Source organism: Coprinopsis cinerea (assembly GCF_000182895.1).
Source record: "Coprinopsis cinerea okayama7#130 chromosome 5 map unlocalized cont3.5, whole genome shotgun sequence".
Taxonomy (NCBI): Eukaryota; Fungi; Basidiomycota; class Agaricomycetes; order Agaricales; family Psathyrellaceae; genus Coprinopsis; species Coprinopsis cinerea.
Genome location: NW_003307540.1, coordinates 1,424,652 through 1,451,489, shown reverse-complemented (window position 1 = coordinate 1,451,489; position 26,838 = coordinate 1,424,652). Strand labels below are relative to the sequence as shown.

Below are 26,838 nucleotides of genomic sequence, written 5' to 3'. Positions count from 1 at the left end.
TATCCGACACCGCCACGGGCCACGGCCCCTAACCGCAAAGATAAGATCCCTCCTCAATGACGTCCAAAGCAACCCAAAAGTCCAATATATTCTTTGTCGTTCTTGACAGGATTAACGCATGTAGTGCGTTGGAGATTAAGTTAAGTAAGCTTCATCTATACGCTATGATCTACGTGACAATTATTCGTCTTTTTGCGTGTCAAGTTCGTTCCTTGTCGAGCTTCGTTTAGCTGTCGGTCGCCTCAAGAAAAATGGGTCGATAAACTTACTCGGCTTCAATTTCGTCATCACTTCGGGTATCTTCTGCACCACTTCCAGTAACAACTCGGTAAGCAACCCGGCAGATCATCCAGAACCAGATACACTGCAGAATCTAGAGAATAACGGTCAGGGTCAACGGTAAAGAGGGGAAATGAACAAGGCTCACCTGAAGAGCGATAAGCATTCCAACAAAAGCCAGATATGCGGTCCTGGTGAGGTAGAAACCTCTCGAAGGGTCGACCACGAAAGGAATGTATTTCGTCGCGTCATAAGCCGCAGACCAAATGACGAGAATAAATAGGAAGTGTCGGGTTACAAACCAAGACACCATGAACCAGCCAAAGATGACATCGGTAGCCAGCTGGCTGACCTCAAGGTACCTAATCATTTTTGCCAACTGATCATGGAACGATGAGCGCGTAAACTGCGGCGAGAAAACACCCGACGTACTGGAAGGAAGATATCGCACGTATCCATCAAAAGGAGGATGATGCAGCCCACGCGGGTAAAGTTGGTGAAGTAGCTGAGGACCAGCAAACCAACGGTGATAATATGGTGGGCCATCATTTGCCAGAAATCCTTCCGTCTGGCCTCTGCATTGAGGATGAGAATTTGATGGAGGTAAAAGGCGGTCTGGACCAGGTAGTAGAACTTGACAGGTAATGCCAGGGGGATGTGGGGGTAGTTCTTCCATACGGCAGAGGGTTGGAGGACCTTGGTGGGCAGGTGGTAGTGCACATACTATTTGCGGGGAAAAGCGTTATGGCAGAGTTAAATTTAGAATGGACAAAAACTCACCAGGCCATAACTCCACGAGAAGGTATAATATACGACAGACCAACCCTGCTCTGCAAATCGAAGGACGCTTCGGTTGACCTGCTTGAGCTGTTTCGTCGTAGGCTTGCCAGCGAGAGAGGCGGGGCTTGAGTAACCGCTTCCGATGATGTGACCGTTCCCATTGGCTGCGTGGCCATTTCCATGGTGTGTTTTCCCGTTCCCGTTCGCAGCGTGACCATTGCCGTTAGCGACGTGTCCATTACCATTGAGGTGGCCGTTGGTGGACGGCTTCTCCTTGACGGGTGAACCTGGGACGGACGCGATGTTCCTCTTCCTGAGATCGCGCATGAGCTTCCAGCGAGCAAAGGGTTCGAAGACACCGAGACGCAGCGCGTCGCGCAGGATAGCCATGACGGCTATACATGTTATGATGAAAAAGATATCCTGTTGGCCAGTGCTGTAGTAGGGGGCATTGGGGAAGGAATCTGGGTTCGCTGGCGGGTCTGTTGGGTAGGACAGGCGGGTGAAAACCTCAAGGGCTGGCCACAAGGATTGAGTGAGAAAGGAGAACATGTGTGGAGGAGCAAGGAGCGACGAGAGCGGGGACGTTGGCTGAATGTAAAGCTGGGGGAACCACGTTCGTCGGTGGAAGAGATAAATAAATGGTACGAGCTGGGAAGGAAGGTGATTTGAACCCAAAGAGGGTTCAGAGAGTGATAGAAAGTAAGAACACGACGCTACGTGGTCGTCTTTTGATTCTGACGCGACAAGTTAGAGCAAGACAAGACAACTGACCCTCGCTCTAATACTTCAATCATCATCTCCGCGAATCGTGAGAAACATTTCATTCCTCCCTCTTCTCCCTCCACAACTCCCAAATGGCAAACTCACAGCCAAATCCTACCCTCTACATCAATAACCTCAATGAAAAAATAACAAAGGAAGAGCTTAAAACACAGCTCTACGCACTCTTCACGACGTATGGCAGGATCATTGATATCGTCGCCTCAAAGGGCCCTAAGATGAGGGGACAGGCTTTTCTCGTCTTTGCAGATCTAGCTGGTGCAACCACAGCTATGCGAGCCTGCGAAGGCATGCTCTTCTATGACAAGCCCATGGTGAGCACCCTTCCCACTCTATGCGCCACCTAAAACTCTGAACGTCAGCCAAAAGCGCATCACATATGCTAAAACCAAATCATACGCGACGCTCTCCCGCGAAGACCCCAACTTTGTACCGCCCAACGCTGCCAATGCAAGCTCACTCATCCAGAACGGAAAGCGGACACGCGACGAGGATAAATCTGATGAGCGGCAGGCCAAAAGGGAGAAATCGGACGAGAGTTCTGATGAGGAGATGGAGATTGAAGACGACGACGAAGCACCGTCGAATGCACAGCAGACGAATGCATGTATGTCCATTTTGTACATTTCCACGATTGAATTGATTGGACCTTCAATCCTTATCAAGTTGCCAATGCAACCTCGGTTCCTCAGCAAGTTCAACAGCCAACCGCTACCTTGCTGTGCACCAATCTACCGCAAGAGGTTACGAACGATGTTCTGTCCGTCCTTTTCCAACAGTGAGTGCCACCCACTTACCTTGATGCTCGTCCATTGACAGTATCCTAGATATCAAGGCATCCTCTCCATTCAGGTCGTGTGGTCCCCGCAACCTAATCCAGACGGCACCCGAGTGAAGATGGCCCAAGTAATCTTTGAATCACCAGAGCGCGCTGTGACAGCAAAAGAAGCATTGGACGGGTTCACTCTGAAGAAGGGTTGGGTTATGAGCGTATCATACATGTGAGGTTGGCAAATGTTCGGTGTGTAATTCGATGCTCGACTAGATTCATCTTTCTTATTTTCTCCTCCCTTTCCCTAGGCTCTATCTATCCGTCAGTTGCCCTTGATGGCCTTCAGAATGGCCTCTCCAACTCCAGAGGCAGATGCGGGGTTTTGTCCAGTAATCAAACGGCCATCAACCACCACCTTGGGCTACACAGATATTCAGCCATGCTTCTATATCGATAGACGTCAGCACTTACACCCCATGGTTCAGCGGCTTTCTCGTATTTGCCCCCCAGCGATGTAATTTTATCCTCGAGCAAGAATGGGACGTCCTGGAGTCGCGTTAGTGATCGGAATATGGCCAATACAACTGACAGTTTCACGTACGTTCACCTTGTCTACAGCCTTTTCCTCGGCGTTGGAGAATCCAGTGAAGGACCTCCCTGCGAAGATCGACTTGCCATCCTTATCAGCCCCTTGAACGAGCGCGCTGCAGTGTCTTTAGAACCGAAATCGTGCGATGCGGGAAAAGCGGTTGGACTTACGCAGGTCCGTGGCAGACAGCAGACACGATCTTTCCTGCGTTCCAGAACTGAAAAAAAAAAAAAAAGCCCAGTCAATAATGCTTATTTGAGCTTGGAAAGGAGGTCCCACTGACGTCAGATACAAGTTTCCCATTGACTGGGTCAGACGCGAGGTCAATCACTGGGCCATGGCCTCCCACGTAGAAGATGGCATCGTAGTTCGCAACATTGATGTCGGATAACTTGTGTGCACTCGCGAGTTTCTGCTTCACAGTTTCATTATTCAAAAACTTGACGCTCTCTGCATCCTTTTCAAAGGCCTGAAGGGGATCAGAATCCTTTCGTTAATGAGACACTTCCACGAGTGGCTCACCTTGACACTTCCTTCGTCGATGGGTGGGTTAGGGCCCGCCGGGGAAGCAAAGTCGATCTGGACGTGCGGCGCTAGAACGTAATAAGGATGGGCTGCCTCGGGGAGGTACCATCCCTATTTTCATGACAGTCAGATCCAGGTTCCCGCTACACTAATCATCCCTTGGAACACACCGTCTGGGCTCCAGTCAAGGTCTTGTTGGTAGAGGTGAACACGAAGAGGACGGAAGGCATGGTTGTGAGACGCTACTGGTTCGAACTTTGTAATTGGTGGCGACGGGACTGCTTTATATATACCATGAATTCGTGATTAATCAGCCTGGTGTGGTGGTATCATATGTGTCGTCGCTGGTCTTGGTAACTTATGGAACACGATGGAAGCATATGGACCTTTCCAATAACTTCTCCAAACATGGTATCCAAGTTTCCTAATAGAAGAGACTACTTCCGCAAGATACCAAGGGAGAGGATTTTCTTTGGTGAAAGACGCCTGCGTATCTGATAAGATTAGATTCGGCAATCTCCGTCCGTTCTCAACACGACATCTTCGAAGCCCCAGAGCTAGTCATTCATCAACCCCTTTTAACCCATCATGTCGTCCTTCTTTGGCCTGTAAGTAGCGGTATCACCACAAGCACACTTCAATATCGATAATTGATTCGCTCAGAGGAAAGACTCGGACGTTCAAACCACGGAAAGATGTGCCAGAAGGAACCAAGCAGTACCAGCTGAGGAAGTATGCAGAGGCGACACTGGTAGGAGCATCCTTTCGCGATTGACTAGATTGATAGGCCGTAACGCGCCTTTGAACTTTGCGTGTTCTACGTTAACAGGGATCTGGTAACCTCCGATTAGCAGTCCAACTACCTGAAGGCGAGGATCAGAACGAATGGCTGGCAGTTCACAGTGCGTCTCTCCTCGAAGTACTACAACAGGAAACATTCTGTGCTTACGCGGGCGTTTCCCTAGCTGTCGACTTCTTCAATCACCTCAACATGCTTTACGGAACCGTGACAGAATTCTGCACCCCTCAGGAAGTACGTCTCCCGTCAAACCCTCACTCGCAGCCGAAACCTACACTCTTCCCTCCCATGTTTTCCCCAGTGCCCCGTGATGTCAGCTGGACCAAGGTTGGGAATCCGAGATGAATAAACCCTGAAATGGAACTGACAGACCATAGATATGAATACCTATGGGAGGATGGCGTCAGATTCAAACGTCCGACCAAGCTCCCAGCCCCTGAATACGTGGACGCGCTCATGAACTGGGCGCAGAACCTGCTGGATGATGAAAACGTCTTCCCCAATAAGATCGGTACGCTCCACCCCCACCGCTACCTGACGCGTCCACTCATTTCATTTGGCTGGCTTCCTTCAAACAGGTGTTCCCTTCCCAAGGAACTTCCGAGATACCGTTAGAACTATCGTCCGCCGTTTGTTCCGAGTGTACGCTCACATCTATAGCAATCATTTCGACCAAATATGTGCACTTGGAATCGAGGGTCTGTCTCACATTGTTCACCATTACTCAAGTAATCTGATCCTGGTCGGTCATTACAGCTCACCTGAACACAAGCTACCGGCACTTTTTCTTGTTCGTACATGAAGTGAGTTGCGACTTCCTTCACATTGTTACCAAAGTCCACTAATCGATTCCGCTACCTAGTTTGATCTCGTTGACAAGAAAGAATTGGCACCCTTGGAAGAGCTGAATGACGCCATCTTGGCAGAGGACAAGGGTCGTTAGATTGTCTTTTCGGTTGATCGGGGAGCCTTTCGCTGGTTCGCCGTTGTATAATAGCACCTAACTCTTGCACCTCGTCGCTTCTCGCTACTTGTGATTGTATGTATACTTTTTGAACCACCCATGGAGCAACGGAGTCGTCACCTTTCAGGTGCCTTGGGACTGACATGTCAGGATGCGAAGATCTCGATACACAACTTAACATGTGTTGGGGCGCAAACTTGGCCGACGTAGTTTCTGACGTCATACCGAGAGTCGCGCAAGGGAATAAACGAACGCCCAAAAAGAACGCCGGACAAAATACCGGCCAAAGGGGTTCCAACTGGGTAGGATACTATACAATTACATGGTCTCTGAGCGTGTATAAAGAGGCCTACAATAATTACAAGTAATGCTACATGCGCCATTGCGTGTGTTTATGCGACTGAATGTCCATGCTACTAACTTGAATAAAACAACCTGATGTATGAGAACTGTGCAGACAAGAAGACCAAACGGAACACGAAACCACTGGGATAATAATGTTACATGTTTTGGGTATCTCAAACTGGACCCGTGTTTCATGGGCCTGTCTTCGATGGGGGAGAGGACCGGAATTGGGGTGATTTCGAGAAGAAAGCGGCGATGGAGTATGCTAACGTTCATGCGGAAGGAGGGAAAATGATATGGGCTGTCCATCGTCGGTGGTTTTGAGGAGAAGGTCGCAATATGGAAAGAAGGGTCCGTTTGTCAAATGGTCCTCTGTGGAGTGTGCAGGAAAATAAACCATCACGGGGCGAACGGAGAGGAGTGAGATACCTACTTTGACTACGGACCATTGTACCACAAGATTTTTGATACGCTCCCGTAGTACAGTTTGGCACTGCTCACAAGTAAGGTGCTCGGCAAGAGGCCGAAGCGCCGACTCCATTGTACTAGTGGACAAATCTGTGCGTCCAGAAATTAGTATCTGGACTTTGTGATGGAGGACTGGACTGACCTGGCCGTGCATCCCAGGCCAAGTAAGCTGATGCTAAAGCCCACGCCCTTGTCAACTTCTTCTGCTCGGTAAGATCACACCACGGTGTCGGAGGATGTGGATGTGGAGGGGGAAGTAGAACACGTTTAAGAGCATCAGATCGGCCAAAATGAAGGAAGAAAAGTCGCTTCAAGTAGACGGGGCCTATTTTCTCCGCCATTTCGTCTGTGAGTGAGAAAAGGGGGAATGACAGAAGATGGGATGAAGTTGAGACAGCGAGGTCGTAAAGGTCGTAAGAGGCGGCCAGCGCGTAGAGGTCGAGTGGGAAGAGCGGGGCGTATGCGAGGAGAATGTTGAATAGGGGCGTCGAAGGGGCGATACGTAGTTTTGGGGAGATTCCAAAGAAAGGAAGCCTGTTCACCGCTGCAACGAGGGTTGGGAAAGGCGGGGAATAGTGCGCGCATGACATATCATAAACGGCGTGAAGGATGATGTTGATGATGGTGGAGTGGTCGCTCAGTGACACAAATGGGTCGACGTCCTTGCTCGATGCTATCGGTGGCGACGGTCGTGGCAGATGGCCTGCAAAGCCGTTCGTCGAGCATGCGACGAGGACATGAGAGTGGCAGTAGAAAAAGACCCCATCTGACGAAAGGAGGATCACGTCCGGTTGTGCGGGGTTGAGCTGGGCTCCTGGGTAAAACGTTGTCGAAACCGAGACCAAGGTGTTGTCTTCAGAGTCGTCGACGACGGGCGAGCCATCTGCAGAGTGCTGAAGCTGTTGAGCAAGACAAGGACGATGACGAGCAAAAGGGGTGGACTCACTGGCGGGGTTGGAACTTGGACGATTGGACTGTTCTCCTGGGCGCGACCGACCTGCTTAGGGTCACCAAAGTCCATGTCGAGGGGATCCTGGACGAACTGCAGAACAGAGTTCCAATCCGAGTCCTGCATTGGGACTACGGGCTGGGGTGCAGCGGGACACTGAGACATTTGGTCGAAGCGCAGATCAAAGCCGAGGTGCGTCTGAAATTCCGAGCTAGGGTCAAACAACAAAGCCTGTCAGTCCAGCTGTATATAACCAGTTTCTATCACGACTGAATTTCTAATCTTATCGGGAATATTCTATCCCTTCCCTTATTCGGGGTCCAAACCCCGTTTTATTTATTGATACGGTCAATGTACCAAAAAGGAAACACCTCCAACTGCAACTTTAACAGTCGCTTAACTCTCCCCCCGCAGTGCAGGACTAGCGGTCACCTCTAAATCATGCACTCATAGCCACATATCCGTTCAAACATTAGATGGCGCCCCTACCGCCGGCATCTTAAGTCGATCATGATCTCATTGAACGTCTATCGGGTTGGGATTTGCTCTGCGGCATCTAGACTCTCCGTGGACCCAGCGTCTGTTTCCTTCCGCCCTCGCTTGGCATTCTTGATTTTATAGATCTCTTCCCTCTTTCCAAAGTCGGAATCGTGAAGTTCCTGGCAAAAAAAACAGGTCAGCTGGCTTTTAAGAATCCATACTTGGTCACGCACCATCTTCGCCAATCTCTTTGCAGTGGAGACAGTGTTCAGTTTCTCCAAAACCTTCTCTTCCGGTAGATCCATCTCCTCCAATCTGGTTTCTAACATATTGTGTCAGCATCATGTCCTAAAAGGTTGTTCTTCGCCTCCTTACTGATTCTCTGCTCAATCCGCAACACTCGTTCTTCGTCCCTTTCCGTCACAAAACTGATGGCCACTCCACCTTTCCCCGCACGGGCAGTTCTTCCCACTCGATGGGTGTACTCCTCTGGTTCTGCAGGCAAATCCCAATTCACTACCATCGCGACATCCTCAATGTCCAAACCTCGAGCTGCCACATCCGTTGACACCAACACAGGTACCACGGAGGCTCGGAAGAGCGAGAGTGAGGATAGCCGCTCCCGTTGCGTTAGTCGTGAATGGAGAGCGGTACTGCGAATACCGAGTGCCTTTAACAGGGCCGTGAGGTAAGCTGCTGTACTGGCTCTGCCGCAAAAGATGATTGTTGGCGGCGGTTGCTCTATTTCTTCCTCGGCTGTCCGTGATTTAGACTTCTTCGCCTTGCCCACTTTTGGCTTTTGTAGATTCTTTGCAGGTTCTGGCGGGGCGCGGCGAAGGTGGATCGTGGATTCTGGTGGGTGACAGAGTATTCGGAACAGATAGACTTCTCGCACATGCGAGGGAACGAGAATGTAGTGTTGCTTCAAGGTGGACACTGTCTCGATACTTGGGTCACTAGGTTAGAACATGCGGAGCCGGTGGTCAAACGTGTCACTCACGCTTCTTTTACTCTGTGGACAAATGGCTTGGATTTACCCGGCCGAGGGGGAGCATCGGCCAAGTTTTCGATGGATAGTGTCATGGTTGCAGTAAAAAGACAGGTTTGGCGGTTTTTTGGAAGGACGTTGAAGAGGTAAGACAATTCGGGGGTGAAAGTTTCGGTGAGGAGCCGATCAGCCTCATCTAGCACCTGCAAAGAGTTAAAATGCTTGTGACTGATGCAAACTGGTATCACGAACCAAGAATTTAATTCTCGACAAATCCCAATTCCCCTTTGTGCTCTTCAAATGGTCGACAATCCGACCCGGTGTGGCGATAATGATATGTGGCCGCTGGTCAAGTTCAAGTGCTTGCGACACCATGTCCATTCCGCCAACTATCACAGATGTTCGAACGTTGACAGACCCTCCCAAAACAGCGAATTGTTCGGCAATTTGAAATGCGAGTTCTCTGTAATATAGACGTATTAGGGCACTTCCATGGTCATGGACCTCGCGCTACGAACCTGGTCGGTGTCAAAACCAGAGCAAAGATTCCGTAGGGATCAACGAGAAGCTTTTGCAATATAGGGAGTGCGAATGCAATTGTTTTTCCCGAGCCAGTCTTCGCATTGCCTATACAGTCTCGGCCTGACACGATGATGAGGTTCAGCGCGAAATGGGAAGTCAATTGGTACACACCTACCAGCTAGTATTGGAGGAATGCAAGCTGCTTGCACTTCGGTGGGTGAAGTAATTGACATGGATGAAAGCGCCGTCTGAAGCACGTTTGATACACCGAGAGAAGAAAACGAGGTGACTGCAGAGAGTCTCTTGACTTCCTCCGAGCTCTGAGCCCCGCTCCTCGATAGTTTCCCAGCAGACCCAAAGCGATCTACAACAGGTATTGATTCGCCGTTTTCTGACGAAGACGGCGAATCTTCTTCGTCTGAATCTGAAGTTTCAGCTTCTTCATCGTCAGACTCTTCATCTCGCTGCAATGCCTTTTCTCCCTTCTTGCTGTTACCCGTCTCTGCGTCGTCGTCTGATGAAGTTGCTTCCAGGTCTGAATATTGATCGGTTTGTCGAGTGGTTGTGAAAGACGTTGTTTTGATTCTTTTTAGGGACGGCTCTTCTTGGAGTCGCAACAGGTCGTCAGTTGTTAAATGTCGCTTCTTCGTCCTGGTGGCCATAACGGACGGTGTTTGGGCTGATGAGAACTATAGGCGTTCGAAGGAACGTCGTGAAAACTTGAGGCGGAGCGGGCCCTGTTAGCGTTCCCGCTAGTCTCCGTTGCTGACCTAATCGCCAGAGATGAGAAGTCGATCTCTTGGCTTTTGATGTTAGCCGCCCGTGCCTTCAACCTTTCGAGTGGGAAATGGATTAATGGCTGCTTGCGAATCCTACGTACACATGGTCACAATAACTCTTTAAGCTTTGACTCCACCAAGGAGCACTTTCAGACAGGTATTAGGTCGATGGCAATTCACGTTCAGAGACACAGATTCATTGAACACATACGGTGTACGCCCTGATTTCGTCTGTCGTGCGATCCAACGTTGGTCCTCAGCTTTTAGCCAGCTGTCTTAGCTCGTTAAGAGAGGAGGTCTCGACAGTGACTTGGACATTGATACGAAGAAGTAGGACGATACGCTCTACGGTGAGCTTCGAGTCAAGATCTTTGGATATCCACTCACGGTGGCGGCTCAAGCGCACTAAGGGTAAAACGTGGTTGGATGATAGAACAGCTCTGGGACACACTAGAAGTCCTATCAGTATGACTCATCCGCGATAGGAACTCTTTTAGGGCACTCCCAGAGAACTTGCCGCTTCTCGTCAAAAATCACTGAATCCACAATGACACCAACGAGGTCCATTCAGTCCCTCTCCACCCAGCTCGTTACCTTTCATACTAGCCTTCGGCTTCCAGAGGCTGCCCAGCGTCTCGAGGCAAGGGTTGGGTTTCCGAACGATAAAGATTTGGGCGGCCTACGAACCGCCCGCAGCGCAGACGATGTTCGTGATCTCGTTAACAAGATACTGGACGGGAAGGAGTTCTTGTATGTGATATATCCCCTCCGAGATACCTTGAACCCGAGATGCTGAGTTCCAGCCACCAGCGTATTCCAGAAACTTGACCATACGAAGTGGGTCAAATTGCTTCCAGGAACGGAGACTGCGCCTGGAGCTCTGCTCTACACCATTGGAAACCCACTCGTGGCCCAAACGATCTTCACGAAGGACATAATGGCAGCCAGCGTTGTACCCTTTCGTATTCTTCTGGTCGAAAGGGCAGACCGTAAGACAGACATTGTTTACTACCTCCCTGCCTCGCTTCTCCCTGAAGCTCCCGCAGCCGCTGCGGCGCGTGAGTTACTCTCTAACTTGAATGCTGCTATCGAAGGCTTGGTTTACAGCATTGTCCACGACGTCGTCATCACCGTCAAGCTGTAAGCACGACAGGAAGGACAAGTCTGGGGAGTAGAATTATGCATCGACTCAAATGTCATTCCATTGAATACCCGATCCAACATATATACAACATAAATACAACATACAAATATCAGGACAACAAACAGGTAGATAGATAGCGATGGCAATGTAATGCAGTTCGAATGTGTCTAGGGATGAGGCTGGTATAAATGCAATGATCAATAGCAATGGAAAGGGAGAACGAAGTGGATGGCGGAAGCAAGTCGAGAGCAAGTACGATAGATGTGCGGATGGTGTTACATGTAGACAGGTCAAAACATACAAGGACAGGCGGCAGGACAATGGGAAATGACAGCATGGTGGAGCCACATAGTAGCAAGGGGACCAGAATACACAGAGTTGCATAGGTTAAGTCAAAGTTTCCATGTTCGTCGCTTGGTAAGGGAAGGGACGAAAGCGAGAAAGGACCCGTATATCATCTAGATGGCTCCGAGATTGTGCCACAATGAGGAAGGTTGAGGTGTAACGCAGTGTAGTTCAACTCGTCGGAAGGGTTGTGGAGGATCTTCCAGTCTTCATACGTCCCATTGTCGCCAGGGTTAGGGAGTGTTACACTCTCCACACGGCCATCTGATCTGCCATCCATCCTCACCATGTCGGAGCGATACATGCGTTCCTGCGGGGCTGTCGGCTGTGACTGGTGCTGCAAAGGCATCTGAAGAACCGGCTGTGTGAAAGGAGAGATTTCATCGCACTCGTGGTGAGAAGTAAGGGAGTTGAAGTCGGGAGCAGGAGCAGGAGGGAAGGAAAAGCCGGCGTTAACGCTTATGGAAGGCATTTGGAAAAAGTTGAGCTGCTCGATATCCGAGTTCCCGGATTGATTAGGAGCCACCTCCGAGACACCTTGAAGACACAAGCTGAAGTCGGAGCTGTCGCAGGGTGAATGGCGGGGAGACTCGAAGAAGATGCTGTGGTTGAACGTCGGTTGCACAGAAGAGCCGGTCGAGAAGCCGAGAGAAGTCGATGGGCGACGGGGGAGGGACGCTCGAGAAAAGGAGGGGTGGACGAGTGACGAGTAGTCGCCTGAAATAGACCTAGCCGTGTGCGCAGGTTGAGGACTAGAACGCCCGTGGTAGCGGACAAGGGGCGTCTGATCCCCCAAGAGAGGAAGATCTTGGTGCCTCAAAGTATCGGCATCGTCAGCGCTACCTCCTCGCGACTTCCGCTTTCGCTTGCGGCTCGCAACCAACGAGGGACCCAGAACCTTGACATACTGCTCGCGGATGGCGCGGATACGTTCGCTGCTGTTGACATTCGAGGAGGCGGCAGCTTGCTGCGCTTTCGTCTTTGCTTTGCGAGAACCGCGAGGTGCAGGGGTGAACTTGTAGTCAGGATTAAGGCGCTGGTGTTCTAGAAGTGCTTCCTTCGCCTTTTGGTGGTATTTATCCTTTTCATGCTGAGGAAGGAGGTTCCAACATTGTCCTGCAAGGCGACTAAGGTTTTGCTGTCGATGCTCTATCTCTGGGGGGACAGCTCGAGTCTTGACGAGCTCAGAGCGGTAGATCATGAAGGCATTGGGAGGACGCGGTACATGAGGCCGTGAGGCCGATGTGGATGCGGATGGCAGTGGTTTAGTGCAGGGCGTTGAATCGGATGTTGCAGCCGTGGGAGTAGTGGGACTGTCCGGCGCCTTTGGCGAGGGAGAGGCGGCCTTTAGGGAAGCAGGGGAAAGTGGAACAATGGAGGTCGAATACGGCTGCCCAGAGTCGACGCGGCGTAAAGACTTTGAGAGAGGGACCTCCCTGTACTCGTTAGAAGCGAAGGAAGACGGCTGGCCCAAAGGGGATATCGACTCGTTGTCTTCCCTATGCCGGTATGAGCGAGCAGAATGGGAAGCCGACAGATTGCAAGACATGGCGAAATAGGCACTGTGTCTTTGTGTGAAAATCTAGGGAGAACCGACAGGTTAAGTTAGAGAAAAGGTTTCGGACAAGGAGGCGAGAAACCGACTCACTGCGCAGAGCAGCAAAGCGCTTTCGGAGGGACCTAGTCGAGGAGAGAATGGAACATAAACATCTTTATATACGAGAAAACCTGAAGTCGACCCCCATTGAGCAATGCGATCGACACTGAAAGAAATCGGACCTCCAAGCAATTAGTGAAAGGGTATTGGGCGCGTTACGGCTCCAAGTTCGCGCAACTCTCATGTGATCGAGACATAGCAAGGAAAGAACCGTCGGCATTTTGCGCGAACACGTTCCTCATTCCTTTTGCTTCAGAGGCTTGGATTCCGGGGATCCCTTGATAGAATGTATCGTCACCAAAAAAAGGGGCGCGAAGGGAAGAAAGGGCACTCTCAGCGTTCGATTTGGCTGGATTGGCGCTCGTTGGGCGGAGGCGCCTCTTGCCATGTATATGCATCCGTATACCTTCGCCCAGACGCGTGAGCCATCCATCGTTATATGCATTCTCTTGGTGAAGTCAAAGCGTCAATCTGGAAGGGGTCAAGTGCCTCGTGTCGCGCACATGTTCAGCCACCACACACGAGGCAAGACACGAGTTGATTCAAAGGGGCTCATCCAAAGAGGCAGCGTCTATATCTATTTGTCGGGACATATAGAAGCGGCGGATGCAGCGCATCTAGTCTATTTTGCTCCACGCTGACTATAATTGAGGGGGGACTGGGCTTAGGGCTCGTCGAAATCCTTAGACTGATTGGACTTACGTCGCGGTTTAATCAGAGGATATCCATTCCGTCGTCCCAGCAGCTTTCCGCACCCTATTCATCACCGCCAGCCCTTCGTGCTCCTCGGCAACTTCTTCAATCAGGATCAAGTCTACCTTTTCGCCCTCTAAGGTGAGCAAACCGTCGAATAGACGCTGAGCTGTCAAAGCAGGGTCTTTGCTTGGGCCCAGCGGAAAACGATGCCAGTGGGGTCCCTCTATCGTCTGTACAACGTCCCAGATTTTGGCATCCGATGGGGCTAGAATACCCACACGAGAGTTGGGTGCAAGGCATTTCAAGAATGTCGATATTGAGATGGAGGTCGATCCGGGTGGTGGTTTAGAGATGGTGCATAACAGCGTAACGGGAACTGAAGGTGAGTAGTGGCGATACTTCATTCCAGGAGTGGTCGGGGCGGTCTCCATTTCTTCGTCTTGGTAGTCACGCTTATGGACCAGTACACTCGGTGCCGCACCTTCAGGGAACTCTTGCTTCAACGCGTTCTCGATTTGTTCGACAGTTATCCCGCCTGGCCGAAGTATGCGTATCCGACCGTCTTCGTGCAGTCCGTCAACGACAGTGCTTTCTAGGCCCACACCACAGGAACCACCGTCGATGATAAGCGGAACCTTGCCATCCAGGTCTTTCGCAACATGCTCTGCTTTTGTCGGGCTTGGTTTTCCGGAGGTGTTGGCACTTGGAGCGGCGAGAGGTTTTCCCGCTACAGCTATGAGTGCTCGTGCGACGGGATGGGAAGGCATACGGATGGCGACCGTTTGTTGTCCGGCGGAGATGATGCTGGGGATAGTTTCGGCGTTGCGAGGGAACAACAGGGTCAAGGCACCTGGCCAAAAGTGCCTCATGAGGACTTGATAAGCCTTTGGATAAAGATATCCTGGTGGAAGAAGGGATTCGAGCATGGTGACGGACGATACATGGACGATGAGAGGGTTGTCGGGTGGCCGGCCTTTAGTAGAGAAGATTTTCGATGCTGCGTCTCCATTTGTGGCGACGGCTCCTAGTCCGTACACGGTTTCCGTTGGGAATACAACAGTTTCATGGAGGTCACATAGGTGGTGGGCTGCTTGTTTGAGGAGGCTAAAAGTTTCATCAGAGGTAAATTTTGGATCACCGGCGATCGAAAATGAGACGGTCGAGGGGTCGCATTTTGCCACTTTTGTAATATAGGGTGGATGCATGTAGCTCGAAGCTACAAGGGAATAAGCTCTTCGAAGGGCGCGGATGAGGAACATGACTCGGGACAAGTTGTGAAAAACCCGATGACATAGCGTTGTTATGCGTTGTTTATATGTAAGCCCGTCGTTTCTACAATTTTGGTGCAATTAGACGAAAACTAGCTCTAGGGTTCTAGTACTGACACTGGCAGATAGCTTAGCTGTGGGGTTGCATCAAGAGCGGCAATGTACTGCTTGAGAACTAGGCAGGAGCAAGTCCCCGGCCACACGACTGGCGATTTCGGAAACGTCGTTTACTGGGGTTCTTCTCCTTTGGATGCTTTGGGAACTTCAGGGATATCGAGACCAACTCTTCTGGCAGTCGCCTTGATGCGTTCTTGCTCTGTAAAGTCGATCAGAGGGTTGTACCGTTCCAAGAGCCGCTACAATGGTCAGGAAGCGTCAGATGTGTTTCCATGCAAGTGGCAACCTACGAGCGCACCTTGTGTTCTCTCTGTGACGTTAGGAAGAGCACAGTATGACTGAGGTCGGTGAGGCCATCCTTGTTGTTTGCTTTGCGGTACCCTTCCACGGCTTCGCGGAATTGGTTTCTGATGACGGGGTTGACTTTGCGGCTCGGGTTCAGCTGAAGAGGAGCCAACAGTTGAGTTTCGTTGCATAGATATACTTCCAATCCCTTACCGATTTCCTGAGCTCTCTCAAAATTCCTCTGTATGCAACAGCATATTGGGAAACCATCCTCGTGGTCGAGCGCTAACTAGACTGGTGAAGGCACAGAGTCGGAATACGGTCACGAGTCGCGGAATACGGCACATGACCGTGGTTTCGGCAGAAGCGAGGGCGGTTGATGGCGGCACTGACGGCAATGAGCCTTTTCCATCCCGCCCCGTGACACCCACAAGCGCGCTGGAAATCAAGCGCCACGAGGTGATGAAGAGGGCGTTAAACTTTTGCCCCAAAATAATACCCACATAGTTCCCTTGACGGTTAAATTAACAGTAATCGAGAACTGAACGTGAATGAAAGCACAAATTCCAGAGTCCCCCTCCTCGGCATGCGCGAGACCCCTATCTTTGAATTTCCACCATTTTTTGGAATTGTCGGGCGTCGCGCAGATAACCCAGACAAAGGAAGGAATTGATGGACTATTGTCCTCTAATCACTTCACTATTTACTCCGCGAATTCCACGTACAGTGGCCGAACGATCCTCAGCGAGAGCGACACCTGGACCACTTCTGCCACTTTGAATTTCCAATGTCATAAATTCCCGACGTTGAACTTGAAACGTGCACTATCACCCATTTCTCGTACGCTCACAGTTCACGCGAAACATCACAACATGCGCTACGCTGTCCCAAAGTCCGAGTCTACTGTTGAGCCTCCTAGGCGCCAGACCCGTTCCATGACCAAGCAGCAGGTAAGTAGGCTACATGCATCTCCCAAAAGATATATATTCTCAACGCGTCGTCATTAACAGAAGGCCAACGCCAACGTCAACGTCAATGCACCGGTTTCCCCACCACCAAAGCCAGTTAAAGGCAAGGTGAAGGCGAAAGCCGCTCCCAAGCGCGCGTCCCAGCCCCGACGGGAAGCAAAACTCAAGTCGGCTAGCCTTGCGGCAAAGCGCCTACAAAAGAAGAAGAAACGGGCCGCTGGGCACTCTTTCTGTTACGTTGGTAATGTAAGTACGGCCCTCAGTTTCTCGTTAATCTTTCACTAATAGTCCCCATGCTGTAATCGTTAGCTCCAGGCAGGCATCACGGAGACGCGTCTCGAGGCATACTTTATCGAATACGGCCCCATCTTCAGAATCCAAATACGGTGTAGCGGAGGTCAAGCTGTTAGCATCGGAACCTCGATCCCCGGTGAAGCCAAAGGCCGCAGAGACCGTCAGTATGCTTCAATCGAATTCAACGATACCAATGCTGCCCGAAAAGCTTTACAAAGAAACGGCTTTGTACTAGACGGAATACCACTTGTGGTTTCTTTGTCTGCTGGCGACCTTCCAGAGGTCCAGGACATTGTCAAGTGTCGGTACAATTCCAGTGCTTCTCTGGAACTTGCACAATTCTGATCACCTATTGTATCACAGCCCGTCATGGGGAGGAAGGGAATCCCCTAGTTACTGGTCACACACCAGATTCTCAGAGGTATTGATTCCTCAAAGTCGCATGGTCCTGTTCTCACTGTGCTCACTCAGGGTGACTGTACAACAGCGGCTGCCCCAGGAGCCGACGGAGCTGCTGGTCGGCCATGGTAAATCTGGGCCGGATAGACTGAGATTCCTAGGTTTCTCGTTCGCACCTACAGTCATTTGAGGGGGGAGGTTAAAGGACTATCTAGACGACTACTACATACTAATACTAGTGTACATCATTACCGTGAATTCTTTTTTTTTCTCTTTCTTCTTCTAAGTACCGGGTTGCAAATGTGTTATCAGGGGGAGTTTGTAAATGGTAATCAATCACGTAACGCTGCCCATCGACGTTCTCCAGACCTGGCAGCGCAACCGAACATCAACCACAGTCCAAACTCTGTTCATCGTCGACTTATGGAATCAGCATAGACTCACAGCTGTCTGGCATACACTAAGGTTAGACGACACATCCTCGGAATACAAAGGGGCAATTACTGAGTAAATTTGTTTGCGCTACTAGCCTTTGATTCTTGCGGTAGCTTTGCCACAGGTTGTTCGGTCCTGCGATGTCGAAAAGTGGCAGCCTGAACCCAGCTTCAATGCCCTTCTTCCCGGGATCGAAGCAAGGAGACGGGGACGACACAAGTGACTTGGGATATCACGGACAACATGGACTGGACAGGCAGACCGTGTCATCAGTCTCCGCGTCGTCACTGGATGACTATCGCTCGGCCAGGTCATCTCCTAGCCCTTCTCAGCAAAGCCACGAGACCCCAAACGAACCAATCCCCGTAGGTCAGCCTACCCAACTCTCTCCCACATTCCGCCAGGTCGACGCTAGCAAACCATACCCCGTTGTCGAGGCCAGAAACGTTCGAGACGGCAGTATGTTCGGCGTCATGGGCACACTTCCAGAGGACGAAGACGTTTCCAGTTTCTCAGCGCCAGAGGCAAAACCAGGCGGTCTACAGTCACAAGCGTCGTTCAGCTCACCGTCACAAGAACCCCACAACCAATCGCCTCCAGTAACCATTGCAAGCGGGCCATCAATCTGGGGTACCGGGTCGTTCAAATCAACGTCACCTGTGTCTTCGCTCGATTCTGCCAGTCAAATCCTGTCCAATTTCGACGGACAATCCTTGGAGGCGCAGTTAAAAGCGTCGCCCTTTCTCACTGATCTGCTGGAACGCCTGGTTCGCTGTGAAGCATCGACTCGTCAAATTCAATCAGATCTCAGCACAGTCCACCGCAAGGTCAATTTGCTTGTCGAGCGTGCACTAGCCGGAGCTGCCGTACAACCTCAACCCGAGTTCCAAGATCCATTCTCCACGAATCCCATTCCGCCCGTTACGAATGGTCGAGCCTCGTTGGTACCGCAAGCACCTTTGGCCCATCGCCCGTCCATCGGGGCCATTGCTCCCAATCAATTGCCACCAGTCGATGAGATGACGCAGATTACCAACCAGCTGAATGCGTTGACGACCTCAGTTAGCCACCTTCTCGCATTGCAAACCGGTTCAGTGCCGTACAAGGGCTTTGAGTCCGGTCGAAATTCCAGGAACTCAACTCCGGGTTTGAACATGCCTGCGGAAATTCCTCCCCACCAGGTTCTTTCCCAATCAGCCTCCGGCTCTACGTTCCTTGGACATGGTTTACCGAACAATCGCCCCGACTTGCGCCCTTCGCCGCGACAGCCGAATCCGCCGATGAGAACTTGGTCGGCCGGGACATTGGACCTGCCGATTCGAAACTCGGAACCCAGTGTTGCTAGACCTGAATTGGGTGGCAAGCGACGCTCTGTCGTTGGCCTTCGTCGAGATTCCTCCGGGGTTCGTGTAAAATATTCTGCGTTTCTGAAACAGTTCTGAACCACTCTTCAGGTCCTTGATGGGGAGCGCGACGGGCCTGGCGTCACCAAATGGGAACAACTACCATTGGCACCAGACCTTCTGCGCTCTTTGACAAAATACGGGTAAGTCTCTCTCCTGCATCGCCAGAGGCGCAAATCTGATGGCAATAGGATCGGGCCTCCCAACAAGATCCAGCAGCGCGCGCTGCCATTCCTACTCCGAGGTTCTGATATCATTGCACAAGCACCGCCTACCCAAGAGCGTATCGCAGCCTACGTTATCCCTGCCATTCAGGTTGCTGTTACCCATCTCCATGTTCAGAATCGCGGCCCCTTTGTCATCATGGTTTCTACGACGGTTGACCAGGCCACTCAGGCTCAACGTATGATTCGCGATATCGGCGGCCCCATTGGCGTTAGATCAGCTCTCGGGGTTGGAACAACTAACGCTACCACAGACCTTACCCAGGAATGCCGACTTCTTCAGCAAAACATGCCTCATATTATCTGCGGTACCCCTCAAAAACTCCACGCTCTTTTCACCACGCCTGGTGGTTTGCAGGGTTCTGATGTCCGATTCCTTGTCCTGGATGAAGTCGACCAATTGATCGCCCGCAATCTCCATGAATTTGTGTTCAACATCGTCAAGCTCTTACCTTCCCCGCGTTCCCGCCCTCCCGGACTCACATCTGGCGCTGCAACGCCCACGAATGGCAGCACGCTTACTCAACCGGGCTTTACTTCCCCGTTCGAAGCTCAACTCAACGGTCGTCGCCCCTCATTTGTTCCTTCTCCAGCTCCTGCCGAAGTCGGCCCGATCGAAAGACAGACTGCTCTTTTCTCAAACACTGTTCCCCAGGACGTCTTGAATCTTGCCGCGGCGATCAATCTTCGAGAGCCGGTCCGCGTACTTGTACGCAGAGATGGTAACGTGAGCAGCACCGAGCCTACCCAAGGTTCCCGTGGACTGCGTCAGTTCTACCTTTACCTTGCCTTCACGGCAAGCGGCCGCTCGGACACCACGGGCACTACCAGTAGCGGAGGGTTGGGTATCATCGGATCTGGAAGAGGAGCTACAAATGCGGAGACTGTTCAAGCCCGTGAATGGAAACTCGACGCTCTAGGCGATCTCTTTGAAGACATGGATATAAGCCAGGCGATTGTACACGTCGGTGGTATGGCGTCACTCGATTCTGTCGTTTACAAACTGGCAAGTCGCGGATTCGAAGCAATCCCACTGGTGAGTCACGTCGTTCTCGATTAAGAGCTTGGTATTAAACCTTCATTTCTTCAGCATGGCGAAATGAATGCAGGGACCAAGCTCGCTGCATTGAACAAGTTCAGACTTGCAACATCGATGATAGTTTCCCGACCTGTCATTAAAATTCTTGTTGTTTACGATGTTCAAGTGAAGATTCCTGAAGTACCCCATGTTCCTCTGGTGATCAATTATGGTGGGTTACATCTATAATCCTATGAGGTAGAGACCTGACCATGTGCCACACAGATCTGCCCAAGGCAGTTGAAGAGTACGCCCATCGGTGAGTTTCCCTGAGACTGTTCTCCTACGAGATCTGACACTGTGAATCAGCGTGGTGCCTGCCATATCCCCGAATCACGCCCGTGCCGGGGTTGTCGTTAATTTTGTAACCGCCACCGGTGGGGACGTTGAGATGCTCCGATCCATAGAATGTCATTACAAGTATGTTCTTCGTGTTGGTGGTCTACTCGAGTATGTCTGACTGTATTCTCCCCGCAGAATCAAATGCGTAAGCTCTGCCCGTTGTTCATCTACCATGGCTCTGCTGACCATTCCGTCCAGCCCGAAGTACCCATGAACCTTCGTGAAATTCTCTAATCATTCCGCAAACAAGCCGCACCCTTGTTGTATCATAATGTCCTTTTTCTTGTTGTCACTTTTCTTTCTTTTCGCCAGTCAGATCTGTGCCGTATACCCTCTATAAGGCGTTGTAGTACCACATCTATCGACCGTGTTTCAGTACTATGTCCTTCTCAGTCTGCTAAACACCTTTTGCTGTAGTTTTGAACTTTCCCTTCTCTGTTCATGCTTGAATTTGTCTCGTCCGACTCAACTGTATTAACAAGTGTTTTTCAGTTACGTTTAGTACCAGTGGAACTATTCAGCCCTTCTGTATTAAAATTGTACGATTCTCAATGTACCATCTTCGCTGCAGCTAGCTAGTTGGGTAGAGTTGGCGCCGTCTTTTGTGGGTCTCCAGGAAAGCTGATGGATTTGCCCGACGTGGGCGAGTTTTGAATCGACCGTGAATTCTGTCTTCCAGCCGTCGTCTGCTCCCGGGTTTGTGGTGATGGTGATGATTGTACCATTCTCCTGGCCAATTGCGAGACGGTGTCTATGGTGCCCGTCGTCAGCATGGTGGGCCCAGACAATCAGCGAGAACATACCTTTCGGTAGACGGTGAAAAGGCAACGGCAGTAGCGGCTTCCATGGTCTTGATTGTCTCGATACATTCCCAGCTTGTGTTGGCATTGGCACTCTTCCTCTTCCAGATTTTTACCTGGCGGTAGAGTATTAGTGTGACAGAAGCAGCAGTAACCTGGACATACCGTCTTGTCGCGGGACGCTGTCGCGAATATTTTACCCCCCGGGGCCCAAGCGCAGTCCCAAATGATTCTAGCATGGCTTTTATCGGCAGCGACCGGTACGAACCCTATAACGAGCCATGAATTTCATCGCATTAATCTGAAAATGATTGGATCCCACCAGCACCATCTTTGAGTTCGAACAGCCTCCACGTTCGATCTCTCGACACGGTCAAAATGAGTTTATCGTCAGGGCTGAACGCAATCCGAGTCACGGTCAAGACATGTCCGGCTAGTGGTTCTCCGAATAGCCTGTAGTTTTGAGTGTCATAAATTCGAACAGTCGCGTGCTCCGCGGATGTGGCCTTGCAAGCTGTCGCGATGAACCCACGCGAATTCGAAACTGCCAGGGAGATAGACTGTTGTTCGCTGAGTACACTCCTCGAGTGGAGAAGGCTATCGTAGTCGAGGACCCACCTCGTATCCGTGGCCGAAGATCTTCTCGATTTCAGGCCACAAGGTAGATGCTGCCAGTTCACCTTCGAATGGTCTCCTCGACCTGTCCAGCTCTGCGACAGCCAATGCCTGCGATGTACCTGGGGTCCAGTCTGAGCACGGCTACTAATCAAGAATCAACTGCTTTACCTTCGCCGACTGCTTTATTCGAGAGTCCAAGCGGTGGAACGCTGGCCCCCGCCGGCCTAGCCTGCTGTGGTGACAAGTCAGTCGATGATTCAGCTTTGGAAGGACGGACACGGATTACCTCGGCTTCAGAGAACTTAGAGACACGCAAAGTTTCCAAAGTCTCGACAAATGACCGGGGAGCTTCAAACACGCGGACGACCTTCTCATCCGCTATACTTGCAAATTTGAGGTCGGTGATGAAGACAGCGTCAAGGAGATCATAGCCGTGGACTTGCGGACGGCCGAGTTCGTGCCAGTGACCAGTCTCACTAGTGGACGAACCTGGGATCCTGCCATGAATCCGCGTTGTCTGGTCGAGTCTAATCCAGGTGTCAAGGACGAACCAGACGAATGTGCGTTCGACTCACCCCGTCGAGATCAGATAGTTACCACTTAGACTCCAATCTATCCCCTTCACTGGGCCACTGTGTCCCGTGATTGCACCTAACTCGTGCCAACTTTCGTCCTGTCGGTTCGTTGCCCTATTGCATCTCCAACGCCTCCAACCCCCAGACCAACCCCATGCAAGAGCTTCACTTCCACCATCTGCCCAGATTCCACCGATAAAGCCCCCCAGGCGCTGTCCACCAACATCTCCGAACCGTTGATAATTTATCCAGATCGAAGAGCCTTCCTGGGTCGCACTATTTCCAACGCTCGATGGCATCCATAGGATAAGCGAGGAGTCGGTGGACGTTGACAGCAGTGTTGGAGTGGATTCGTCGCTTGTTTTTGGTCTCCAATGTAAGGATGTAAGGCCGGCTTCGTGTCCAATGAGTAGTGCGTCGAACGTTACAGAGAATTGGAGCGTTCTAGTCGGATGTTAGCTGAAAGTCACATTGACATTCGTGCAAATTCTCACCTCTGGGACGCTTTCGCGGTCAAAACATGCTTCTTGAGCGAGATTTGTTTACCGCCTTCCTCGCCTTCTCCCAGTTCGTTCAATGAAGCTTCAAAAGCATCCAATAGATCGTCATTCAATTCGCTGATTGCTGGTTTTACAACATTCTCGAAAGGTTCGATGTTCCATAGACGGACATTTCCGTCCTGGGAGCCCGAGGCGAGTACCAATGGCTGGTCAGGCGAGAACTGTTGGAAATCGAGACATCTGATCCAATCCTCGTGTCCGGTGAGAGTTGCGGAACGGACGAACTGTCGGAAGGCCTATGAGACAGCGAGCCAAGAAGGACAAGGGCAACGCACAGAGTCATCAGAGCGGACCCAGAGGTGGACGCTGTTATCCGTTCCTCCAACTGCGAGCACATCAACTGGAAGTCGTCGGATCAGAGTCGCGCTTGTCGGCCTTGACGCATTAAACTTACTGGGAACCTCGGAAGGAAGACATGCCAATGCTAATGCAAGGGCATAGCGTTTTCCATATGACAATGTTTGTTGCTCTTGTAAAACTGGACCTGCGGCGGTCAGTCCGTACTTCACGATATCGACGAGAAGAAAGAGCCCGTTACCGTTGTCAGTTTGAGACAGTTTCCAAACTTTGACGAGAGAATCCGAAGCGGAGGTGACCACAGTGTCTTTATAGACCGCAAGCGCAGACAGTGCCTTTGCGTGTGCTTGGATTTTGAAGACCAATCTCCACTATGGGAAAACACATCGGTTAGATAAATGGCAAGTCGTTTTGGAGATCCTTGCCTGCCTCCGAGTCGAGTTTCTTCCACAGGATCACAAATCCCTTGTCGTCTCCAGATACCAAAGTAGCATTGTCGTGAAATCTAACTGTCGTAACAAGACCTTCGTGACCAGGTAAGGTTTGCGAAACTCCAGGGTCCCCGAGCGATTCCTAATGGTGAAAGTAGGATTAAAGCTGTGTTGAACCCATGGTACTTGAGAGCATCTCACATCGATGGGCCACAGCCCGACCAAGATAGAGGTACCAAACGCGATTAGAGAGTCTGAAGAGTCTGCGCAATGTGAGAAGCGGTTGCCTGAGGCAGCGATGTAGGCAATAGACGCCATTGGAAATGGTGGATTGAGGCAAAGCCCCACCACAAATTGTGATCGAATCTCATCAACCGGCAATCAACATCGTGAGAACATCAGTGATCGCATCAGGTGGTTTGCCAAACGCGTCCAGGTCGCGTCCTGACGCTCTTCAAGCTGAACGACAGAGATGACAATCCTCGGCATTGGCGTCGATATCATCCATACTCCCAGGATATCGGCCTTATTGAAGAAGAGGTATGCAGGAAGATTCGTCAAGAAGATCCTATCTCCTGCAGAATATTCCGGGTGGGTCAATCTCTCTACCTCTGGAACTTCAGGAGATTTGGTTCGGTATCTAGCTGTAAGGTAGGCACGTTCATTTCTTCCAGGAGGCATCTGCCAATACGATACAGGTGGTCCGTGAAAGAAGCAGCGTACAAGGCTTTGTACCCAACCGTCAGACCCACGTGGAAGGAATTGACATACACTAGCCTCAATAGCGGCATCAAACCTTCGCTATCCTACCAGCCACTGGATGGGCTCTCCGGTTCCCTCGTCGGCCCCATTCACGTATCGGTAAGCCACGATGGCGAATACGTTCTTTCACAAGTGCTGGTTGAATGTGAGTTGAATCCATCCTTAGTTCTACGAGTAATGTGTTTAGAAAGCCAGGTCGCGACGATTAGTACGGTTGTCTACTCCGTCTCAAACCCTTCCGGTGGAGGTTGACTGGGCCACCAACTTGGAACCCAAGGTGTAATCGACAGCGAGGCACCTCCCTCGTGTGACAGGTCCAGCCGAATATTTCCAGCTTGCTGAGCCGCGACGTGTTCAAGCCGAAGCAGCGCCAGGCCGACGCCGTGGGTAGTGGTGCTTAGCAGTTTGCCTGTCCCGCGAGGACGAGGAGTTCGTGTTGCGCCTTCAGCAGCGTTATCCTTTTGTTGAACGGGCTTGATGTCGAGGTCGGGTGGTAAAGGTGTAGACAATGTCGCTGGTGTCGTCGAGCTGCTTCTAGTGGTTAGATCATGATGTCCACAGGAAGAGCTTCATGAATTGGACAGTACCCTAAGTCAGAAAGTATAACAGGATGGATACGCTTCCGAATGACGCCCTTGTGGTAAGTCCGGACTGTCAATTCCTGTCCGACGTAGCAGCCCTTCCTGAAATCGACTGAAGTCGGAATTAGCTCTGAGACCTCAGCGTCAGGACCCTGAAGCAGCGTACCTCCACCCATCATGTCGAGATTCGAGTCCATAGGGAATGCGTGCATTGGGGGGATGTCAACATTTCCTTCGGGAACCCCGTGTAGTATTCGGTGCAGCAGGTAGTCGTCCGAGGTTGCTATATCATGACTTGTAGCCTCCTTCGCTGTCCAGGGATTAGTCCAGCCAAAGGCGCGACAATCTTTAGCACTCACGTTTGTCACCCTGCTTAACTAGCAACCTTCGCCCCATTCCAATGCCCCTGCAATCCAGAACCTCACCCGGTTCAGACCCCCATGGGGCTTCACGACCCCAAACAGGTTCCACTGCCCCGCTGCTGGCCCATGTCCATTCGCGCTTCTGTTCCCACTTCCTGTCCAGCTCAGAGCCCCAGGCAGCCCAGATGTCGTAGTTTCCCGACGCGTCCCGTACTTTTACTTTGGACCGGAGGACATGGCGCTTAAGGTAGGTGAGTAGCGGTGGTACATCGGTGTTCGACGCTGGTGGGGGAGAATATTCTATGAGATATGAAGGGCCTTTTGTCGACTGTGGATTGGGGTCTGTGTAGATGAAGACGTCGTAGAGGACTCTTCCCTATAGTACGAGTGAGGATTCCCATTAGTGTTGATGTCATCCGGTATTTCCTCACCTGAGCGTGCAAAAAAGCGGAAAATTGGGGAGGCTTCACATGGGTTGATAGTATTCCATTCAAGAATGTATTTGCATCTGAGCCAGATACTGAAATCAAGGCACGATTTGTTATAGGCGCTAAAGTAGGCGTTTGGCGGAGGAGAGACTGGATGACGGCTGGAGGCATGATGATGCGTGCGAACCCGACGCCGCTCGCGGAATTTTTGCATCGCTGTACGCTTTGCTGGGTGCCCGGTTCCTTTCTCAACTCGACGGTGACGACGAAGGGCGACAATATGTCATCTTCTTGTCAAGGACTTTTGGACGCCCTCAAGGAATGTCTTTTGCGCTCTGACTGTGTTGTAAAGCATGGACGCTTGCCGTCAGAGTGTTTGCGGAAGCACACGAACGAGCTGCCGGAGGAATGCCAGGCACTCCGCAAGGCGACTTTTGAGTGCAAACGGGGCATGGTATGTTCTGCAGATGACTCTAACTTCGAACCCAAATTCACCAGTTTCGCCAGCTTGACATGCGGAAACGTTTCCGCGGAAATGTTGCAGGTTCAAAGTTCGAATTTCAGCCTTCGCCATCCTCAGATTCGACACCGAACACTAGTTCAAAATCCAGTTGAGGACCGGCTCCTTTTCTCTCCTGGATGACGCCCATCCTCCGCCTGTCTCACAAGGGAATTCCCCTAACACATACGGTCCTATATACTAGGCTATTCTCTAATGTCTAATTCTTTCCAACCCTTCTCGTCCCA

The 26,838-nt window shown here is 51.1% G+C and overlaps 13 protein-coding genes across 13 annotated transcripts; 5 read left to right on the top strand and 8 right to left on the bottom strand.

Annotated features, from left to right (window-relative positions):
• Positions 1 to 265: 265 nt before the first annotated feature.
• CC1G_00262 (longevity-assurance protein) lies at positions 266 to 1,611 on the bottom strand (the record flags this gene model as incomplete). The annotated part of the gene is made up of 4 exons (XM_001837074.1): positions 266 to 373; positions 428 to 658; positions 712 to 1,002; positions 1,060 to 1,611. 4 exons carry the CDS (start codon positions 1,609 to 1,611, stop codon positions 266 to 268), a joined length of 1,182 nt encoding a protein of 393 aa, XP_001837126.1.
• Positions 1,612 to 1,916: 305 nt separating this feature from the next.
• Positions 1,917 to 2,669, top strand: CC1G_00261 (U1 small nuclear ribonucleoprotein A; the record flags this gene model as incomplete). The annotated part of the gene is made up of 3 exons (XM_001837073.2): positions 1,917 to 2,156; positions 2,212 to 2,620; positions 2,662 to 2,669. 3 exons carry the CDS (start codon positions 1,917 to 1,919, stop codon positions 2,667 to 2,669), a joined length of 657 nt encoding a protein of 218 aa, XP_001837125.2.
• Positions 2,670 to 2,936: 267 nt separating this feature from the next.
• Positions 2,937 to 3,958, bottom strand: CC1G_00260 (ThiJ/PfpI; the record flags this gene model as incomplete). Its single annotated transcript, XM_001837072.2, has 7 exons — positions 2,937 to 3,035; positions 3,086 to 3,160; positions 3,216 to 3,327; positions 3,374 to 3,420; positions 3,487 to 3,672; positions 3,726 to 3,839; positions 3,899 to 3,958. 7 exons carry the CDS (start codon positions 3,956 to 3,958, stop codon positions 2,937 to 2,939), a joined length of 693 nt encoding a protein of 230 aa, XP_001837124.2.
• A 353-nt stretch (positions 3,959 to 4,311) lies between these two features.
• On the top strand, positions 4,312 to 5,617 carry CC1G_00259 (mps one binder kinase activator-like 1). Its single transcript, XM_001837071.2, has 9 exons — positions 4,312 to 4,336; positions 4,392 to 4,479; positions 4,558 to 4,630; positions 4,694 to 4,761; positions 4,829 to 4,854; positions 4,905 to 5,038; positions 5,106 to 5,225; positions 5,284 to 5,330; positions 5,390 to 5,617. Exons 1-9 carry the CDS (start codon positions 4,317 to 4,319, stop codon positions 5,468 to 5,470), a joined length of 657 nt encoding a protein of 218 aa, XP_001837123.2. The 5' UTR covers positions 4,312 to 4,316; the 3' UTR covers positions 5,471 to 5,617.
• Positions 5,618 to 6,274: 657 nt separating this feature from the next.
• On the bottom strand, positions 6,275 to 7,462 carry CC1G_00258 (hypothetical protein; the record flags this gene model as incomplete). Its single annotated transcript, XM_001837070.2, has 3 exons — positions 7,251 to 7,462; positions 6,447 to 7,197; positions 6,275 to 6,381 (listed from the first exon to the last, which is right to left on the bottom strand). Exons 1-3 carry the CDS (start codon positions 7,416 to 7,418, stop codon positions 6,275 to 6,277), a joined length of 1,026 nt encoding a protein of 341 aa, XP_001837122.1. The 5' UTR covers positions 7,419 to 7,462.
• Positions 7,463 to 7,780: 318 nt separating this feature from the next.
• CC1G_00257 (ATP-dependent rRNA helicase RRP3) lies at positions 7,781 to 9,905 on the bottom strand (the record flags this gene model as incomplete). The annotated part of the gene is made up of 7 exons (XM_001837069.2): positions 7,781 to 7,912; positions 7,967 to 8,055; positions 8,109 to 8,689; positions 8,734 to 8,924; positions 8,974 to 9,184; positions 9,240 to 9,348; positions 9,419 to 9,905. 7 exons carry the CDS (start codon positions 9,903 to 9,905, stop codon positions 7,781 to 7,783), a joined length of 1,800 nt encoding a protein of 599 aa, XP_001837121.2.
• A 664-nt stretch (positions 9,906 to 10,569) lies between these two features.
• On the top strand, positions 10,570 to 11,166 carry CC1G_00256 (hypothetical protein; the record flags this gene model as incomplete). The annotated part of the gene is made up of 2 exons (XM_001837068.1): positions 10,570 to 10,772; positions 10,833 to 11,166. The coding sequence occupies 2 exons, from the start codon at positions 10,570 to 10,572 to the stop codon at positions 11,164 to 11,166; spliced, it is 537 nt and encodes a 178-aa protein (XP_001837120.1).
• Positions 11,167 to 11,620: 454 nt separating this feature from the next.
• CC1G_00255 (hypothetical protein) lies at positions 11,621 to 13,365 on the bottom strand (the record flags this gene model as incomplete). The annotated part of the gene is made up of 3 exons (XM_001837067.2): positions 11,621 to 13,093; positions 13,160 to 13,274; positions 13,328 to 13,365. The coding sequence occupies 3 exons, from the start codon at positions 13,363 to 13,365 to the stop codon at positions 11,621 to 11,623; spliced, it is 1,626 nt and encodes a 541-aa protein (XP_001837119.2).
• A 513-nt stretch (positions 13,366 to 13,878) lies between these two features.
• Positions 13,879 to 15,804, bottom strand: CC1G_14619 (YwlC protein; the record flags this gene model as incomplete). The annotated part of the gene is made up of 4 exons (XM_002911142.1): positions 13,879 to 14,968; positions 15,364 to 15,488; positions 15,548 to 15,691; positions 15,748 to 15,804. 4 exons carry the CDS (start codon positions 15,802 to 15,804, stop codon positions 13,879 to 13,881), a joined length of 1,416 nt encoding a protein of 471 aa, XP_002911188.1.
• A 602-nt stretch (positions 15,805 to 16,406) lies between these two features.
• CC1G_14618 (translation initiation factor) lies at positions 16,407 to 21,247 on the top strand (the record flags this gene model as incomplete). Its single annotated transcript, XM_002911141.1, has 13 exons — positions 16,407 to 16,484; positions 16,545 to 16,748; positions 16,818 to 17,101; positions 17,160 to 17,217; positions 17,268 to 17,323; positions 17,953 to 19,033; positions 19,085 to 19,176; positions 19,225 to 20,293; positions 20,348 to 20,507; positions 20,561 to 20,594; positions 20,645 to 20,755; positions 20,813 to 20,822; positions 20,876 to 21,247. 13 exons carry the CDS (start codon positions 16,407 to 16,409, stop codon positions 20,909 to 20,911), a joined length of 3,273 nt encoding a protein of 1,090 aa, XP_002911187.1. The 3' UTR covers positions 20,912 to 21,247.
• Positions 20,990 to 24,276, bottom strand: CC1G_00250 (elongator complex protein 2; the record flags this gene model as incomplete). The annotated part of the gene is made up of 13 exons (XM_001837062.2): positions 20,990 to 21,035; positions 21,083 to 21,146; positions 21,235 to 21,428; positions 21,481 to 21,593; positions 21,643 to 21,746; positions 21,800 to 22,037; positions 22,096 to 22,214; positions 22,264 to 22,622; positions 22,671 to 23,114; positions 23,165 to 23,466; positions 23,506 to 23,570; positions 23,625 to 23,898; positions 24,160 to 24,276. The coding sequence occupies 13 exons, from the start codon at positions 24,274 to 24,276 to the stop codon at positions 20,990 to 20,992; spliced, it is 2,439 nt and encodes an 812-aa protein (XP_001837114.2).
• A 154-nt stretch (positions 24,277 to 24,430) lies between these two features.
• CC1G_00249 (hypothetical protein) lies at positions 24,431 to 24,898 on the top strand (the record flags this gene model as incomplete). The annotated part of the gene is made up of 3 exons (XM_001837061.2): positions 24,431 to 24,549; positions 24,633 to 24,819; positions 24,887 to 24,898. The coding sequence occupies 3 exons, from the start codon at positions 24,431 to 24,433 to the stop codon at positions 24,896 to 24,898; spliced, it is 318 nt and encodes a 105-aa protein (XP_001837113.2).
• A 40-nt stretch (positions 24,899 to 24,938) lies between these two features.
• On the bottom strand, positions 24,939 to 26,262 carry CC1G_00248 (mitochondrial protein; the record flags this gene model as incomplete). Its single annotated transcript, XM_001837060.2, has 4 exons — positions 24,939 to 25,254; positions 25,308 to 25,611; positions 25,661 to 26,039; positions 26,095 to 26,262. 4 exons carry the CDS (start codon positions 26,260 to 26,262, stop codon positions 24,939 to 24,941), a joined length of 1,167 nt encoding a protein of 388 aa, XP_001837112.2.
• Positions 26,263 to 26,838: the final 576 nt, after the last annotated feature.

Excerpts from the sequence above, each read along its gene's own strand:
- CC1G_00259 (XM_001837071.2), top strand. The coding sequence starts at position 4,317 with ATGTCGTCCTTCTTTGGCCT. Across the intron at positions 5,226-5,283 it reads ATGTGCACTTGGAATCGAGG|CTCACCTGAACACAAGCTAC; the intron begins GTCTGTCTCACA and ends CGGTCATTACAG. Across the intron at positions 5,331-5,389 it reads TTTTCTTGTTCGTACATGAA|TTTGATCTCGTTGACAAGAA; the intron begins GTGAGTTGCGAC and ends TCCGCTACCTAG.